This window comes from Lissotriton vulgaris, chromosome 3_1 (genome assembly GCF_964263255.1).
Source record: "Lissotriton vulgaris chromosome 3_1, aLisVul1.2, whole genome shotgun sequence".
Classification (NCBI taxonomy): Eukaryota; Metazoa; Chordata; class Amphibia; order Caudata; family Salamandridae; genus Lissotriton; species Lissotriton vulgaris.
Window position 1 is genome coordinate 956387202 of NC_141689.1, and position 16639 is coordinate 956403840.

The 16639-nt window shown below is 47.4% G+C and overlaps 1 protein-coding gene across 1 annotated transcript in view; it reads left to right on the forward strand.

Annotated features, from left to right (window-relative positions):
• The window catches only part of RASEF (RAS and EF-hand domain containing), a 336005-nt gene that overhangs the window by 201806 nt on the left and 117560 nt on the right, over positions 1-16639 (forward strand). Inside the window, exon 8 of the mRNA XM_086961323.1 lies at positions 15829-15913. Coding sequence (XP_086817449.1) covers positions 15829-15913 — 85 coding nt within the window. The remainder of the gene's footprint in view (positions 1-15828; positions 15914-16639) is intronic.

Consider the following 16639-nt stretch of genomic DNA (forward strand, 5'->3'; position numbering starts at 1 on the left):
AGCCAGACTCATACTGGACATCCCCCGTCAAGCTCACATTTCCGGTCACCTGAAAGACCTCCGCTGGCTCCCCGTCAACAAGAGAATAACATTCTGTCTCCTCACCCACGCACACAAGGCCCTCTACGACCTAGGACCCGAATGCCTCAACACTCGACTGTCCTTCTACACACTCACCCGCCAACTACGATCATCCAATCAAGCCCTCGCCGCAATTCCGCGCATCCATAGATCCACCATGGGAGGAAGATCCTTCTCCTACTTAGCGGCCAAAACCTGGAATTCTCCCCCCACTCACCTCTGCCTTACACAGAACCACCTCTCCTTCAGAAAGCAGCTAAAAACCTGGCTTTTCGATAAGTAACACACTCACCCTCCCTCAAGCGCATTGAGACCCTCTGGGTGAGTAGTGCGCTATACAAATTCTTGAACTTTAACTTGAACTTGAACTTCTTATGTTGTTGCCCTCATCTTGCCAACGATCGCCGACGCCTACTGGTTCCAGTTTTTCGGGAAAAGTTACTGAGACATTGCAGGGAAGCATCTGATTTGTGATTCTGTAACAATTCAGCCCAAGTTCTAGCAAGAGCTGGGAAGTTTGTTAACATTATTTTAACTGCACTGCATAATGCCCAGTAATAAGAAACTGACAAGCCTTACTCTTATTGCCCAAATGAACGTCGATGAAAGTTAAATCTTTAGTAACAAGTATTGTGACAGTTTTTGCTAATGTTTCTTATACTATACACCTTTCTTCTTTTTTTTCTCTCTTTCATTCTTTGGACTTTAAATTTATTCATATTCCCAGATTTACAAATGTGTACAGAACTTTTATTATTCCTTATATTTTAATATTTTATCAAGTATCAACCAGACGTTTGTATATTACGGTTTTAATTATCTGTATAATAAATGAAATATAGCTTCAGGGGTAGTAGGCAGTGTGCCAATGGACCACTGCCAGCTCTTACTTAAGTTTTTAAAGCAGATTATTTTTTCTACACAAACAAAAAAAGCAACCTTGTTTCCTTTAAGAAAACTTGGCAGTCTTGTTCCTTTTAGCAAAACCCGTCTGTTTTAAAAAAAATTGTTTTCAGCTTGAAATGCAAAGGCAGACATTTGTTGATCTGTTGTCCCGTGCAGCCACCACCCCTGTCTTTGCTGTCAACTGGAGGAAGTTGCAGTTTGAGACCTGCCTAATGAGTTTTTAGTAGGCAGATTTTATTGACACCCTCTGAATAGTTATTTCATTTTTTTGAACCAACTTAGTCAATTTGCAAAATAATGTATCCTTTGCAAAAGTATTCAATAAGGAAACTCCAACTGCCTTTTGTGATCACAAAACAAGATGTTCAGTTTGTACATCAACTGGCTTGTGAATAGGTATACAATTTGCTATATGACAAGCAGACTAATAGGTCACATCACACTCTGTGCTTTAATGGCTGTGGGGAGAGTTACAAAACAACCCGCCTAATGAATATTAAATATGGGAGGTTGCAATTCAAAAGGAATAGGTGCCGCGTAAATTCTCGTTTCCAATTTTGGCATACATCTTAGGGAACAGGCAGTGGTCCTTGTCACCATCACCTGTGAAAGGGCCCCTTTTTTGACATGCTCACCCCGACTCTTTACCAGGTATTTGATGCAGTTTTGACTGAAGTGTACTGGATTCCCCTTAACCAGGTCCCCAGTGCCAGTGCTCTTTCCCTAAAACAAGGTAACTGTTCAATTGTACTCCAACTGGCAAGACCTTTATAGTGGCCTAGCAAGGTCAGGTGGTACCCGGTGCAGAAAATATCTTGTCGCCCCGGCTTGACAAAATGGCAAAAATATGTGTTTAAAACACATATTTTTGCCTTTTTGTTACCCTCTCAGTAAGGACACCGAGTCGGCCCACTGCACCCCCTTCCTACGCCACTGGACCTTTAGCACCTCTATGAGGTCCTAGTAAATGGTACCCTTGGTACCTAGGCCATTGGTACTAAAGAGGGTCCATAAGGGCTGCAGCATGTATTGTGCCACCCTAAGGGACCCACTACCAAACTCATGCAGACTGTCAGTGCAGGCTGTGTGAAATGGTGCAAACAAATGTAAAAACATGACATGGCACACACCCTGTGTACGACACCCACAGGCACTGCATGCAATGTATGTAAGTCACCCCTACAGCAGGCCTTATAACCCTAAGGCATGGTGCATTATATTACATGTGAGGACATATCTGCAAGAGAAGATATGCCCCTGTGCTTTCTAGTTCAATTACTAGACAGTACAAATGAACAGGTAAGCAATTTTAAGTATAAGTCCTGGGCAATGGTCACTACAAGTTCCCCTGCTACATTATGGCTTCACTGAAACCTGTGGTGCTTGGTATCAAACAACTTGTCTTAATAAATCCATACTGATGCGAGTAGTGAATTCATTAGGATATGCACCCAGAGGGCACCTTAGAAGTGCCCTCTAAAAACCTACCAGCCTCTTAGTGTGCTTGCTGACTGTTAGCATCCAGTCTGCCACGACAGACAAGTATCTGACCTCCTGGAGGTTAGAACTTGCGCTCTCATTGGTCAGAAATAATGCCTGCTCTGGCAGGAGGTGTTCACGCCTCTCCAGCAGGATGGCTAATGAATCTGCATACCAAGGTCAGAGGCTTCAAAGCCTCTGCAGCATTTGATATGGAACCGCAGCTTTCCTGGACCTGGGAGATGCCACCCCCTGAGGCCCATCTTGCACCAGGACAGGCAGGAAATTAGATAGGTAAGCAGGAGTGTTGCATGAATCAGGCTAGTCACACCCCTAATTTGGCCTGCCTGATGTGTTCCAAACAGGAATTTTAGTGAAATTAGGAACCCTAGGACAGGGTTATGCCCACTCCCCACAGGAAGCAGTCAAATAGGGGGTGTAGTGACCCCAAGGGTAAGTATTTATTTATTCATGTATTTATTTATTTTAGGAGTTTTGTATACCTTTAGCTGGACCCAAGGGTTTCAGAGCGCTTCACAGCAAGTAGCTTATGTGCAAATAGGCAGTACAGAGAATATAGTAGAACATAAGGGTTCACGCCGGATATAGATTGAACAAAGGAGTGATCGAGCAGAAGGAGCATGGAGGGTGCAAGTCAAACAAGACGAGTATCCAAAAAGTTTTCTTGGTCAAACAAGATGAGTATCCAAAAAGTTTTCTTGTTCAGAGTCAGTGTCACCAGGCACATAATTAAAGTTAGATGGAGTGTCGGCTGAGGTACTTCCTTGGCTCCTATCGGGTCGCTCATGAGCGGTCGAGGAAGAGGACTTTGAGCAGGTTTTTGAATTTCAGAAACAAGGGGATCGTTCTGATGTGGGGGGGTGGAGTTCCACATTTCTGCTCGCAAGCTTTCAGCGGGATGAGTAGCAGAGTGTTGGAGCTCCTGAGGTTCCTGGACTGGGTAGCCCTTTTAAGTTTGGGGGCCAGGTATTCCAGGCTTTGTGTGTGAGGTAGGCTGTTCTGAAGCTGGCTCGCAATTCAATTGGGAGCCATTTAAGTTCCCTGAGTGCAGGGGAGATGTGTTCAAATTTCTTAGTTCCGGTGACCATTCTGGCTGCTGCATTAGAGGCTGTTTTAAGGGGGTCGAGGTGGGATTTTGCTGTACCAGTCAGGGCTGCAATCCCATAATCGATTCTGGAGAACACCAGTGCTTAGGTGGCTTGTTGAAGGTCCTTGGGTGGGAGGAAGGGTTTTATTTTGTAGAGTAATTTCAAATTTGCACAGTAATTTCAAATTGAGAAAGGCACTTTTAGCGGATCTTGTAATGTCTTTTTTCATATCCATTTTCGAGTCTAGGGTGATACCTAGAGATTTTACCGAATCCGCCAGGGCGAGGTTACCATTGAGGGCGTCAATAGCTTTGAGCCATTCTGCAATTTGGGGGTTTTCGTCTTTGTTGGAGATGAGGAGTATTTCCGTTTTCTCTTGATTGAATTTCAGGTGGTTACTTGAGAGCCAATGTTGTACCTTCATGAGCGTGGGGTTCAGTCTCTGGATGTCATCAATTGAGGTCGTTTCCAGACATAACTGTGTGTCATCAGCATATAAGTGCAAAGGGATATTGGATTTACTGAGTAGAGTGGTAAGGGGTTCAATGTAAATGTTGGAAAGATGAGGGGCGAGCACTGACCCTTGCGGAACACCCCTGTTAACGGGGTGAAGGTCGGACTCGAAGTTTTTAATTTTTATTCTTTGTGAGCGGTTGTGGAGAAAGGAAGAGAACCAGTGGAGAACCGTCTCTTTAAGACCAACCCTTTCTTGTAGCACCTTGATGAGAAGTTTGTGATCGACTGTATCGAATGCAGCCGATAGGTCCAGGAGGATGAGAAGGCCGCATTGGTCCGAGTCAAGTGACTTGTGTAGATCATCTATGACATTGAGGATTGCGGTTTCAGTGCTGCAGCCTTTTCTGAAGCCCGATTGATGGGGATCTAGAAGGTTGATGTTGTCAAATTGTTGGGGTCAGTTGAGGGAGTACACTTCCTTCTAGGATTTTAGACAGAAGAGGTAAGTTCTGGACAGGTCTGAAGTTATTCAGATCCTCAGTGTTTAGTCCTGGCTTTTTCAGCAGTGGCGTGACTTGACCAACTTTGAGGCAATCTGGTACGACTCCTGATCTCAGTGAGCTGTTAATGATCTTGCACCATAGCGGAGCTAGGTTGAGCTTCAAGTCCTTGGTCAGTTGGCTACTACCCTCCACTCCCCTTAGCCCACCTAAATTCAGTATTTAAGTGCCCACCTCACACCAAGAGCTCAGATTCACCTGACAAAAGAAGAAGAAGAAGGACAAAGAAGAGCTATGGATGTGAGAACTGTGGACTGTAAATGGACAATCACACCAAACCCTGCCTGCTTCTGTCCTAACAGCCCGACATATCCTACAGCTGTGCATCCTCCAAAAGCCTCTGAGGGCTCCAGCACTTCACCAAGCCATCAGCATCTTCTTTGAAGTGAAGGTGCCACATACCTGCAACCTGCAGGAAAAAACTGCAATGTCTGGTTCACTGTTTAGCTGACCATCAGGTCCATCACTGCAGCAGCCACCCAGGAGCAGTTCACATTACTTCAGAGGGTCAGATCCGTCTCCCCACCGAGTTTGGGAACCGCAGGAACACCAGAAGCTGCCCTGCACCAATACCCGGGGTACCGGATGCCTTGCTGCAATGAAAGCTTGTTTGAAGTCCAATCCAGACTCTAGCACCGCAAAGACCGCCAAGCTGATGAGGGACATTGACATTGCACAGGCCAGTACTGAGAATGACTCAGCTGTCCTCTTTTGTCCCCCTCTGCAGGTCTGACCAAAAGGCCAAGAGCTCCTTGACACACGGGAACAGCCAACTAAAAGCTTTTCCAGTCCAGCTCCATGGCTCGGGTCCACAAATATTCACCCTGCCTCCCTACTTCAGGACCCTCACAAACTGAGGTCCCCTTTAGGAGCTCCTGGATTTGTCCCCAAGTCCACTAATGCAGCCTATTTCTAGGTGCCTCCTACTTTGCCTGTGGTGTAATACGCACAAATACCAACCAGTCCAGCACCTCTGCACCCAGATACTCCAGGGCAGGTTAACCTGGATTGCTGGTGGATCTTGTGACCTTGACCTTCAGCACCTTAAGTCCTAACTGGGACCCAAGAAATAAGATTGCAAGTAGGTGCATGTAGTATATGTTTCTATCTCCATAGGAAAGCATTACCGCATAAATATGCTTTTGTGTGACATTTTTGCCTAACTGTAAAAATTGATAACTCAAAAAGTACTTATGCAACTATGAAGTTCTTGGTGTTAAAAATATATTTTAAAAAATGTTATCTTTCTAAAATGTGTGTCTCATTTATTGACCCTGTTCAACATATGCTTAACACTACCCTCTGATAAGCCTAAACTGCTAGCCCACACTACCGCAAATCAAAAAAGATCATGTGGGATTATTAATTTAAGCCCTGTAAGGCAATAAGGGTTGCCTGGGCTTTCTACATAGCGTATCTCATTTTCGTACACTACAGAAAAATCTAGCTTCCTACAAACTGCTTCTCCCGATTCTGAGAACACAATTCCCAAATGGGAAACTGTTCAACAGGAACAGTGTATCCATTGTGAATCAGAAACTACCTACTTTGAGGTGTCAGTGGTTGATCAATGGTCTGTAGCCGCAGTTGTGGTCACAACGTGTTGGTGTATTCCATTGCAGCATTTAAATTGCAACTTCCCTATTCAAGCCCCCCTCTATTAGCCATGCCTAATGGGCAACAAAATCTCTGTTACCAGTCCGAATGACTTCTCCAACTTGCAAAGAGATGTGTGTGCATAACAAAGCACTCTTTTGCAGTTGCAAATCCAAAAGAGTATTGTACATGTGGCCTTAAAAGCTAAAGTGAAACTTACATTGAATTTTAGAATGTGCCCCTTGTATAAAAAGTGTTCAGATCTACACTAACTCTCTGTATTAAATCTGCACCCAACTACTATCATTCGACTCTCTATCATTGATAGTCGGACAGTTGGCCAAGCGAGATGGATTGTACTTTTCTCTCTATTGGAGGATTTCCTTTCTTTGACTTGCATCCCTAACTTATCTGTTTAACAAAAACAAATATCCCTCTTCCAAACCCCACCATGAAGGGCTCCTTTAAATGACTAATGAAAAGCAAATAAATGTTTAGTTCACTACCTGCCCTTTGAAATGAAATGACTTAAACTGTAGTTGCTTACACACAAATTTCACTGCAGTAATACTATGCCTACTCTTTGAAGCATATAGACCATATACAGCTTATAGCCTGATCGTTTGTTCAAAATTGAGATATAGATGGCAGTTAAATGCAAGTGCTGGGGTCTCTATCCATAGATTTCTAGTACTATGCAATGCTCCATCTGTATACAAATTGATAAACAAGCACTAAAATGTAATGTGGTCAAGCAAAATAATGAAGAACACTGATTGGTTACATGCCTGTGCTAAGCAACAATTTTAAGACTTTCTAAATTTACTATCACTTTTAGTACCACTCCTTTGATTATTCATACTGATATCTCTACTTTATGCATAAGGGAACAAGAACATGTTTTAAGCTGATCAACTGCTTGACAACACCTCTGGAGTTTAAGTACATGTAAGGAAAGCTCAAAATGTACAACATGAAAGGCAGTAAAATGATGTTGGACATGGCCCTTCTTAGGGGGATTTCCCTAAATATATTTGCTTTTTGTACTCCAGATTTTTGCCAACTCTCTGTTCCTGAATTTAGGACTCTGGGCACTTTCCCACTGTACTGCCGTGTGAAAGTGCACATGCCCTTCCTGCACAAGTCAGAATAGGATGCTTACTTGATTGGGCTATGTTTTGTACCTGTGAGTGTCCTTTAAAAAGGTTCACCACATACCCAGGGTTAGTGCGACACTAGTATTAGGGGGACGCTGCTCTGATTGTGCAACCCACCAGAACAGCATGTCAAAAAAGTCTCACACTCAGGATGGCCGTTCTCACTCCACAGCCAACCCTCAGGTGGCTATTGACTACCATCAAACTTGGATAGGCGAGGTACATCTTCATGTGCACTGAATGGGTAGGGATGAAGTGAACCCCCATGTGGGTTTTCCCTAGCTAGGTGATCGGCTCTCCCAATGAGACTCTTCCTAGTCCTAGCTATGGTCAATTCTCTTGTTAGGGCCTTAGGGCCTGGGGCACTTTCCCACAGTAAGTGCAGTGTGAAAGTGAGCACACCTTTCAAACACACATTAGGAAGTGGTGCTCACTTGAGGTTTCTAAAGCATCGGTCAGGTCTGCCATGGCCCGCTGGTGGAGGCACATTCACACCTATTATGTTTTAAGACCTGGGTGCAGCGTTCCAGTGCATGAATGGTGTTTTTGAAAGCATGTCCAGGCTGCCATTGCAGGCTTATATGTGCTCGGCGCAGAGGGTGTGCTAAGCATGGGTCCAGCCTGTGATTTCAGGCCGGTGTGACCATTCGCACCAATGGTGCTCCTAAATACATTCCCAGCCTGCCATTGCAGGCTGGTTTGCGTTCTGCACCAATGGTGCTCCTAAAATAAGGGTCTGACCTGCCATTGCAGGTTGGAGTGTACTTTGCACTGATGGTGCTCTTAAATGTGTATGCAAAAAGAATAATTGATGGACAGTACAAAGATCTGGGGCTAAATCCATCTTTTTTTGCTCACCATGCCATTTCAGTTTGGACCCAGCCATATGCACATCAGTCTTGACTCTGCGCCAAATGAGAACAATCCATTCCGAACTGCCAGGCCAGGTCCTCCCTGGACTGGAAACAATGATACTAGGACCAGTTTTGGGCTTTCAGTCTTCATCCGCCTGGATAGCTTGACTCCAGTGGCATGGAGAGCAGGGGACCCACGTCTGGGCATACCCGCCCCACTCGCCGTGACAATTGCAAAAAGAACAATTGATGGGCATAAGGGAAAACAATGTCATACATTCACCCCAGTACAGAGATCTGGGCCTATATCCATCGTTTTTTTGCTCACCATGCCATTCCAGTTTAAACCCAGCCATATGCAAATCAGTCTTGACCCTGCACCCAATGGGAACAGCCCAGCCCGAACTGCCAGGCCAGGTCCTCCCTGGACTGGAAACAAGCATCCTAGGACCGGTTTGGGGCTTTCAGCTTAAATGTGTGTCCAACCTGCCATTGCTGGCTGGTGTGCGCCTTGCACGGATGGTGCTCTTAAATATGTGTCCAGCCTGCAATTGCAGGCTAATACGGGCAGTTGCACGTTTACTCAGACTGGCCTGTGTGAGTCACTAGCCATCTTAAGAAGACCTTTCACTTCCACTAGAGTACACCAAGGGTATATCCTAAGGGGTGCAGTGACTGGTAGGTGGTACCTAATGAGATTTTGCTGAACTTGTGACTGTGTGTGTGACTGGAACTGGCTGGTGAGACAAATATCAATGTGCACCGGATGTTGTGCTTCATTTACATGGACTTACGAAATGTTCAACTCTTTGATAGTGTGAGTGACTGGAGCTGTCTGGTGCTGTCAAAATGGACTCACACCGGACGTTGTGCCTCATTTCCAAGGAGGTACGGATTTTGCAACTCTTTGTTTTATGTGACCGGAAGTGTCTGGTGTGACCCGTATCATCGTGCACCCGATATTGTGCCCAGATTGCCTGGGTGTGACTCTATGTGTACCTGACGGGGTACCTCCTCCTTCCAAGAGGCCCCCCCTGTTTTATTCTCCATTCAGCTACTTCTCCCTTACTTGGCCCTCAGCTTGGCGTACAAACTGCTCTCTACTCACCCGGCCTTATTGGACAACACCGTATTGCCAGGTAGTGCCTGAGTGGTGAGAGTGACTGACAGGGCTGGGAAACACCCCGATAACTATTGGAGGGGGGTCAAGAAATTGTGTGATCCACCCCTGTGCTTCCTTGAACTGGGCTGGTGACCCCTTTGGTGTGGCCTCCTACTGCCCTTGGCCCATGTCTGCTCTGCATCCAGTAGGTGGCCTTCTCGAGTGGCTGCCTAACCCTTTTTGACAAATGCCTCCTAATTGACCTTGCTGCCTACCCCCACCTGCTTCCTGGGAGCCTGACTAAGAGTGACTTCAGCTGCGTACGGCCTAGGGCCCGAGAAGTGGAAAGGGTGTCTCTAATCTGTAGGTGTAGAATAGTCTAGGTGAATTAGAGGGTGGAACAAGGCTTGGGCCACAGGTCTGCAGCGTGTAACCAATTGACCTGCTGGGTATCAGTTGTGCTGCATTAGGGTTCTGAGTGCGTATGTGTGTGAGTGCTTCCGTACGGACATGACTGATAGCCATTGCAGTAGGTAATGGAGTGTGTATGTGGGAGAGACAGTGGGAAACTGCCCGTGATTAATGACACTTGACGGCGGATTGCCCAATACGTTGATTTCTTGCCAGAAAAAGCATTACGTTTGACATTGGTTTTCCCTGCATGGCCTCGGCCCTTTGTGCTGCTAGAAAATGGTATAATTTTGTGTATGTGAGGAGCGACACTTGACCCTGTCTTAGGCAGGTCGCTCCCCACGCCGCCCAGGGCCACCTTTGTGTCCGTGTCCCCCCGCTGCTGCAGCTTGCTGAAGTGCTGCAGGCCGTAAGCTCTTGCGCGTGCTCTGCCTTCTCCTTGCCAGCCCTGCTTTGATTGTGCTCTGCTCCCCTAGTGTATTACTTGTATTTCACCTTATTACTTGTATTTTGCTTATTCCCGTACTGTTGTATTGTTTTGTGCCTGTTTTTTTGCTTCCTGTACCCCCTGCCCGCTCTACTCGCTTGTTTCCTGCCGCCCCACCTCCCAGCTGCTCCTTCCTCCCACCTCCCCTCATATGGCCCGAAGGCGTGCCTAAGGCAAGTCCGTCTGCGCCCGTCTGGCCTGGACTGCACCCAGCACCAGACCCCCTGGTCCTGGCGGACACCACCCCGAATGCCGCCACTACACCACCAGCACCCTCCACGCACTCAACACCGGACGACAGCACACCTGCTTCCTGGCCGCCCGAAGCACACCAAAGGACCCATCTCCTGCCGGAGCTGCAGCTTCATCAGCCTATGAGCAACCAAACCGCCCAATGTGACAGGACGGAACCACCTCAGATGCATTCTACCGAACACCCACTCCGCAGGCAAAAACGCTGTCAAATTCTAGGACCTGCTCGACACATCCTCCCCGGACATCCTCTTCCTGACAGAGACCTGGATGAACGCCTCCTCGGCACCCGACATCGCTAAAGCTATCCCAGACGGCTTCAAGGTCACCCGCAGAGACCGCACTAACGGAGTAGGAGGTGGAATTGCCATCATCCTCAAGAACACCCTCAGGGTTTTGACCAGCAGTGACAACACCCTCAGCACCACCGAACACCTGCACTTCCAGGTCCACACTGATCCCAACACCACCCTCAGAGGAACTCTCGCCTACAGACCCCCAGGACCCCGGCCTCAGTTCAGCGATTCCATTGCCGACTTCCTCAGCACACACTTTGCCTCCACAGGCTACATCCTCCTCGGAGACCTGAACTTTCACCTCAAGAACAACAATGACACCATCTCCAACACCCTGATTGACAACCTCGCCAACCTTGGTCTCAGACAGCTCATCACAACACCCACTCCGCCGGCCACACGCTTGACCCCATCTTCTCCGCTAGCCTCCACTTCTCCTTCAGCCACACCACTGAACTCTGATGGACCGACCATTGATGCATCCACTTCACCTTCTGGAAACTTACCAAGCACTACCGCACTCAACAGATCCCCCACCACAGATGGAGCAAAATCACTGAAGACCAGCTAAACACCACCCTCGCCTGAAGTCCACCTGCCGACCCCACCGACAACGCCACCCGCAACCTCAGGTGCTGGATAGACGACTGCGCCAACGCTCTTGTGAAACCCTCCAACAGACACACTAACAAGAAAGTCAGCTGGTTCACTGCGGACCTCCAGGCCTCCAAGCAAACCTGCCGTAAACTAAAGAAGAAATGGAACTGCAAACAGACGCCAGACAGCTACACAGCCCACAAGAACTTCATCCGCTGACACCATCGCCTCATGAGATCCGCCAAAAGGGCCTCCTTCAAGAACCGCTTCGACAACAACGCACACAACAACAAAGAGCTCTTCAACATCGTGAAGGAACTCTCCAACCCCAGCTCCAACACCAACGACATCCCACCAACACAAGACCTGTGTGACTCCCTTGCCACCTTCTTCCATCGCAAGATCACAGACATCCACGGCATCTTCAACAACCTGACTGCCCGACAGCCACCGACACCTCAGACCCCACGGACGCCAACCCATACCAACCCCCTGCTCATCTGGACCAACATAAGCGACGACAACACCATCAAAATCATGAACATCATCCACTCCGGCTCTCCGCCAGACCCATGCCCGCATCACATCTTCAACAAAGCAAGCGCCACTATCGCACCCCATCTCCTCAAGGCCACCGACATCTCATTTGGGACCCCGACCTTCCCGGAGAGCTGGAAGCACGCCAAGATGAACTACTTATTCAAGAAACCCCAGGCGGATCCAAGGGACCTCAAGAACTTCCGGCCCATCTCCCTGCTCCCGTTCCTGGCAAAGGTCATCGAGAAAACCGTCAACAGACAGCTGACCCTCTACCTCGAGGAGAACAACATCCTGGACCCGTTCCAGTCCAGGTTCCGAAGCAACCACAGCACCAAAACTGCCCTCATCGCCGCCACCGATGACATCAGGGCCCTGATGGACAACTTCAAAACCGCAGCCCTCATCCTCCTGGATCTGTCAGCCGCCTTCAACACTGTCAGCCACCGCACCCTACGCACACGCCTCCACAACACAGGGATCTGAGACACGTCTTTGGACTGGACCACCTCCTTCCTCACCGGCAGAACCCAGAGCTTCCTCCTCCCTCCTCTCCATTCCAAAGCCTCCGCTCGCCCAAGTTGCCCATCAGCACGACCTCAACATCATCTCTCATGCTGACGACACCGAGCTGATCCTCTCCCTCACCAAGGACCCCCTCACCGCCAAAACCAACTGCCACAAAGGAATGAAAGCTGTCGCCGAGTGGATGAAGAACACCCGTCTGAAGTGGAACTCAGACAAAACAGAGGTTCTCCTCCTCAGCCCCACTCCGCCAGCCTGGGATGTCTCCTGGTGGCCGATCGCACTGTGAGCAGCACCGACACCCCCCGACCACGCACGCAATGGGGGGTTCATCCTCGACTCAACACTCTCCATGACCAAGCAAGTCAACACCGTCCAATCCTCCTGCTTCAACACCCTCCACATGCTCCACAAGATCTACAGGTGGATCCCCACCGAAACAAGGAGAACCAGGCCCTCATCAGCAGCAGGCTGGACTACGGAAATGCCCTCTACGCAGGAGCCTAAGCCAAACTCTTGAAACGTCTACAACGCATACAGAATGCCTCTGCACATCTGATCCTCGACATACCCCACCACAACCACATCACACCCCACCTGAGAGACATGCACTGGCTTCCCGTCAACAAGAGGATCACCTTCAAGCTCCTCACCCACGCACACAAGGCACTCCACAACACCGGACCAACATACCTCAACAGACGTCTCACCTTCTACATCCCCCTTTCTCTCCGAACCCACTGACGTCATCTGCGGAGTTCCCCAAGGTTAATATCTGAGCCCTACCCTTTTCAACATCTACATGGCCCCCATCGCCACCATCGTCAGGCAGCACGGTTTCAGCATCGTGTCCTACGCTGATGACACCCAACTCATCCTCTCCCTCACCAGTAACCCAGAAGACACCAGACTCAGTTTTCAGGAAGGAATGAGGAACGTGGCCAGCTGGATGAAGGATAGCTGCCTCAAACTCAACTCCGAAAAGACTGAGGTTCTCATTTTCAGACCCCGCCCCTCCACATGGAGCAACTCATGGTGTCCTCCTGCCCTCGGCCTACCACCCACCCCTACGGACCATGCTCGGAACCTAGGCATAATCTTGGACTCCTCCCTCTCCATGAACCGCCAAATCAACACTATCTCATCCACCTGTTTTAACTGCCTCCGTATCCTGCATAAGATGTTCAAGTGGATCCCCCTTGACTGCAGAAAGACCGTCACACACGCACTCATCACCAGCAGGCTCGACTACGGCAACACCCTCTACGCAGGAATGAACAAATCCCTACTTCGCAAACTCCAAACCATCCAAAACGTGGCCGCCAGGCTCATCTTAGGGATACCTCACCACGAACACATGACCCCGCACTTGCGAGGACTCCACGGGCTCCCCGTCGAGAAGAGAGTCACCTTCAAGCTACTCACGCACGCTTACAAATCTCTCAACAACATCGGACCCAAGTACCTCAACATCAGAATGAGCTTCCACGCACCTAATAGGAATCTCCGTTCAGCCGACCTCGTCCTGGCAGAGATCCCCGGCGTCCGCCGAAGCAGATCCAGAGGGAGAGCATTCTCCTACACCGCAGCCACAGCTTGGAACGATCTCCCAGTAGAAATAAGTCGCTCACCAACCCTGCACTCCTTCAGACGGGCTCTCAAGACCTGGCTTTTCGACTGACCAGAGCTGCCCTACCTTTCCCTACCTTTCCCCTCAGCACCTTGAGACCCTCACAGGTGAGTAGCACGCTTTACCAACCCCTGATTGATTGACCCTGAACCGCCAGCTCCGCCCTGCTGACCTTGCCCTCTCCACCGTCCCCCGCATCCGAGGAGCAAACACCGGTGGCAGATCGTTCTCCCACCTCGCTGACAAGACCTGGAACACCCTCCTCATCCTCCTACGGCAGACCCTGGACCTACTGACCTTCAGGAGGCTACTCAAGATCTGGCTTTTCGAGCGGTAGCAGCACCCTCCCCCCCCCCCAGCGCCTTGAAACCCTCACAGGTGAGTAGTGCACTTTACACATTTCCTGATTGATTGATTATGTACATATTTCTGATATTGTTGTGACCCAGGATACACCTGTGTGGTATTAGATTATAAGATGTGCTAGGGTGGGCCTGAGGTGGACAACATGTTGCATGGCATAAGGGTGCTGGGGGATGTAGATTAGGATCTTACCCAAGTGTGCATATTGCAGATGTCATTTGAACATGGCTGGACATACTACTGCTAATAATTATTTTGAATGCAATTTATGCCCAGAAATATGTGATGTTCAAGTTGTGCTGATTATTATGTGTGTCCAATACAAATGAAATTTCCATACGTCATGTGTAAAGCCTCTTTTGTGACGTTCACAGAATATATCATGAGTGAGTACTGTGCCGCAGCTTTACACATTGCCTATGTGGTAATCCTGATTGCTCAGTGCCAAGCTACCCAAGGTTGAGCGCAAGTTTTAGAGTGTGTGTGATCACCTGCCCCTGATGGGAGTGTTAGGTTCTGCCTAGCTGCGGTATTGCCTCAGCCAACCAGAAAGTGCCAGTTCCACCAATTGTTTTCTCAGATAAATTTACTGCCTACAGCAACACATCTCATGGAAGCTAACTAATGAGACCCAATGATCTAAGAACATGCATAGATGCGTTTTAAAAAATAAAAATTTGAACTGCTAGCCAATGCACAAGCATATGCCTGTGAGCAGGTCAGTGATATACTTATTGCGTATTAAAAAAATCTCCATGTCTTTTTTGCTGTTTCTTTTCTACTCATATCCGACCCACATTGATGTCAATTGAGTAGTCCATAGCTGAAGTTGATCAAACACCCCAAAACAACCACCTTTCTGTGATTTGAATTTTCCTTATAAGTTCCTTCGAACTTTCAAATCATGGGGCTGTATCAGAAAATTATGTATGGGTATGGGACGTAGTACTTCTGTAATAATACTTTCTGCACTTTTAAATGCTTTTTTTTAATTTCACCTCCAAATATCTGAAATGTGAATAAATTGAAAATATTAAAGGGATATTCATGTACAATTACTACAAATAGAAAAGACTGTTCCCTCTTTTCACTTTTACTACTAGGAAGTTCTACAATTCTGCTCTAGTTCTCAAAGGCATTTATTTACATAGGGGTAGTACTCCTGGATACTACTTCCATTACTCAAATGCTTTGTGAATCAGCCATAGTTCATATATAGCCACTCAGAGCTGTGTGGTTTGTCTGATTATGTTTCCTGATTGTCATTCGCACCTTAGTATTATTTTTATTTCTGTCTCTGCAAGAAATTTTATCGTAGGTTTTTCTGCCCAGGGCAGTCATGCCTGATTAGGAGTTTATTAAAAAAAATACTCTAATGTTGGCTTATTATCACAAATGCACACTTACATTTTCTCTTGGTTGGTATTTAGAACTGCAAACAGAAAATTGCATGACAGTAATGATGGATTGAGAATGGTCTTGGAAAACAGTTATACGAAGAACAACAGATCACCGGTAAGACTGATTAACATCTTACAGTATATTTATAGTAGACTATTCTCATGGGAAGAGCAAAGTTCTAATGAGAGAGTAAGTTGTACCTATAGACTAGGCGGGGAAGTAATTAGTCACTGAAATAAGTCTGCCCTAATGCCTATGAGGATAAATATTTATTGTCAGTGCTAACATAATTTTTGTATGAATGCCCTATCTTCCCAACCCCCCCTTATATCACTCTACCAGCTTTCTATCTCTAGTGTTATGTTGTAATAATCTCAAAGCTTATGTGTAGTCATGCTTCAAATGTTCCAGATATACCATAACTATCTATGTCTCTTCCTCCTCAGCACGCATACTGATAATAGCTGTTCCTTGTCTGGTGTACAAGCAACCATGCTTACCCCATTTTAAACATATTTATTTACACACCTCATTTGAGAACTCTCACTGGCAGATCTTTGCTGGCCTTTCTCCACCATTTTCATATTTTGTGGTGCTGAAGTAACACTTAAAATTCATGGTTATTCAGTTTGACTTAAATTCAGGTCCTTTTATATTCAGCCACGTCTTGGCTCCTCTGTCTGGATTGCAAAGAAATGCTGATGTTCCTATATTAAACCTGTCAGTCTTAGGGTGGTAGTCCCCCAAGCGTTCTGCCTTCTACTTTTATTTTTACTGTGCACGTTTTTGCTGGCCTTAGGACTCTGTGCACTTTACCATTGCCAATCAGTGTTAAAGTGC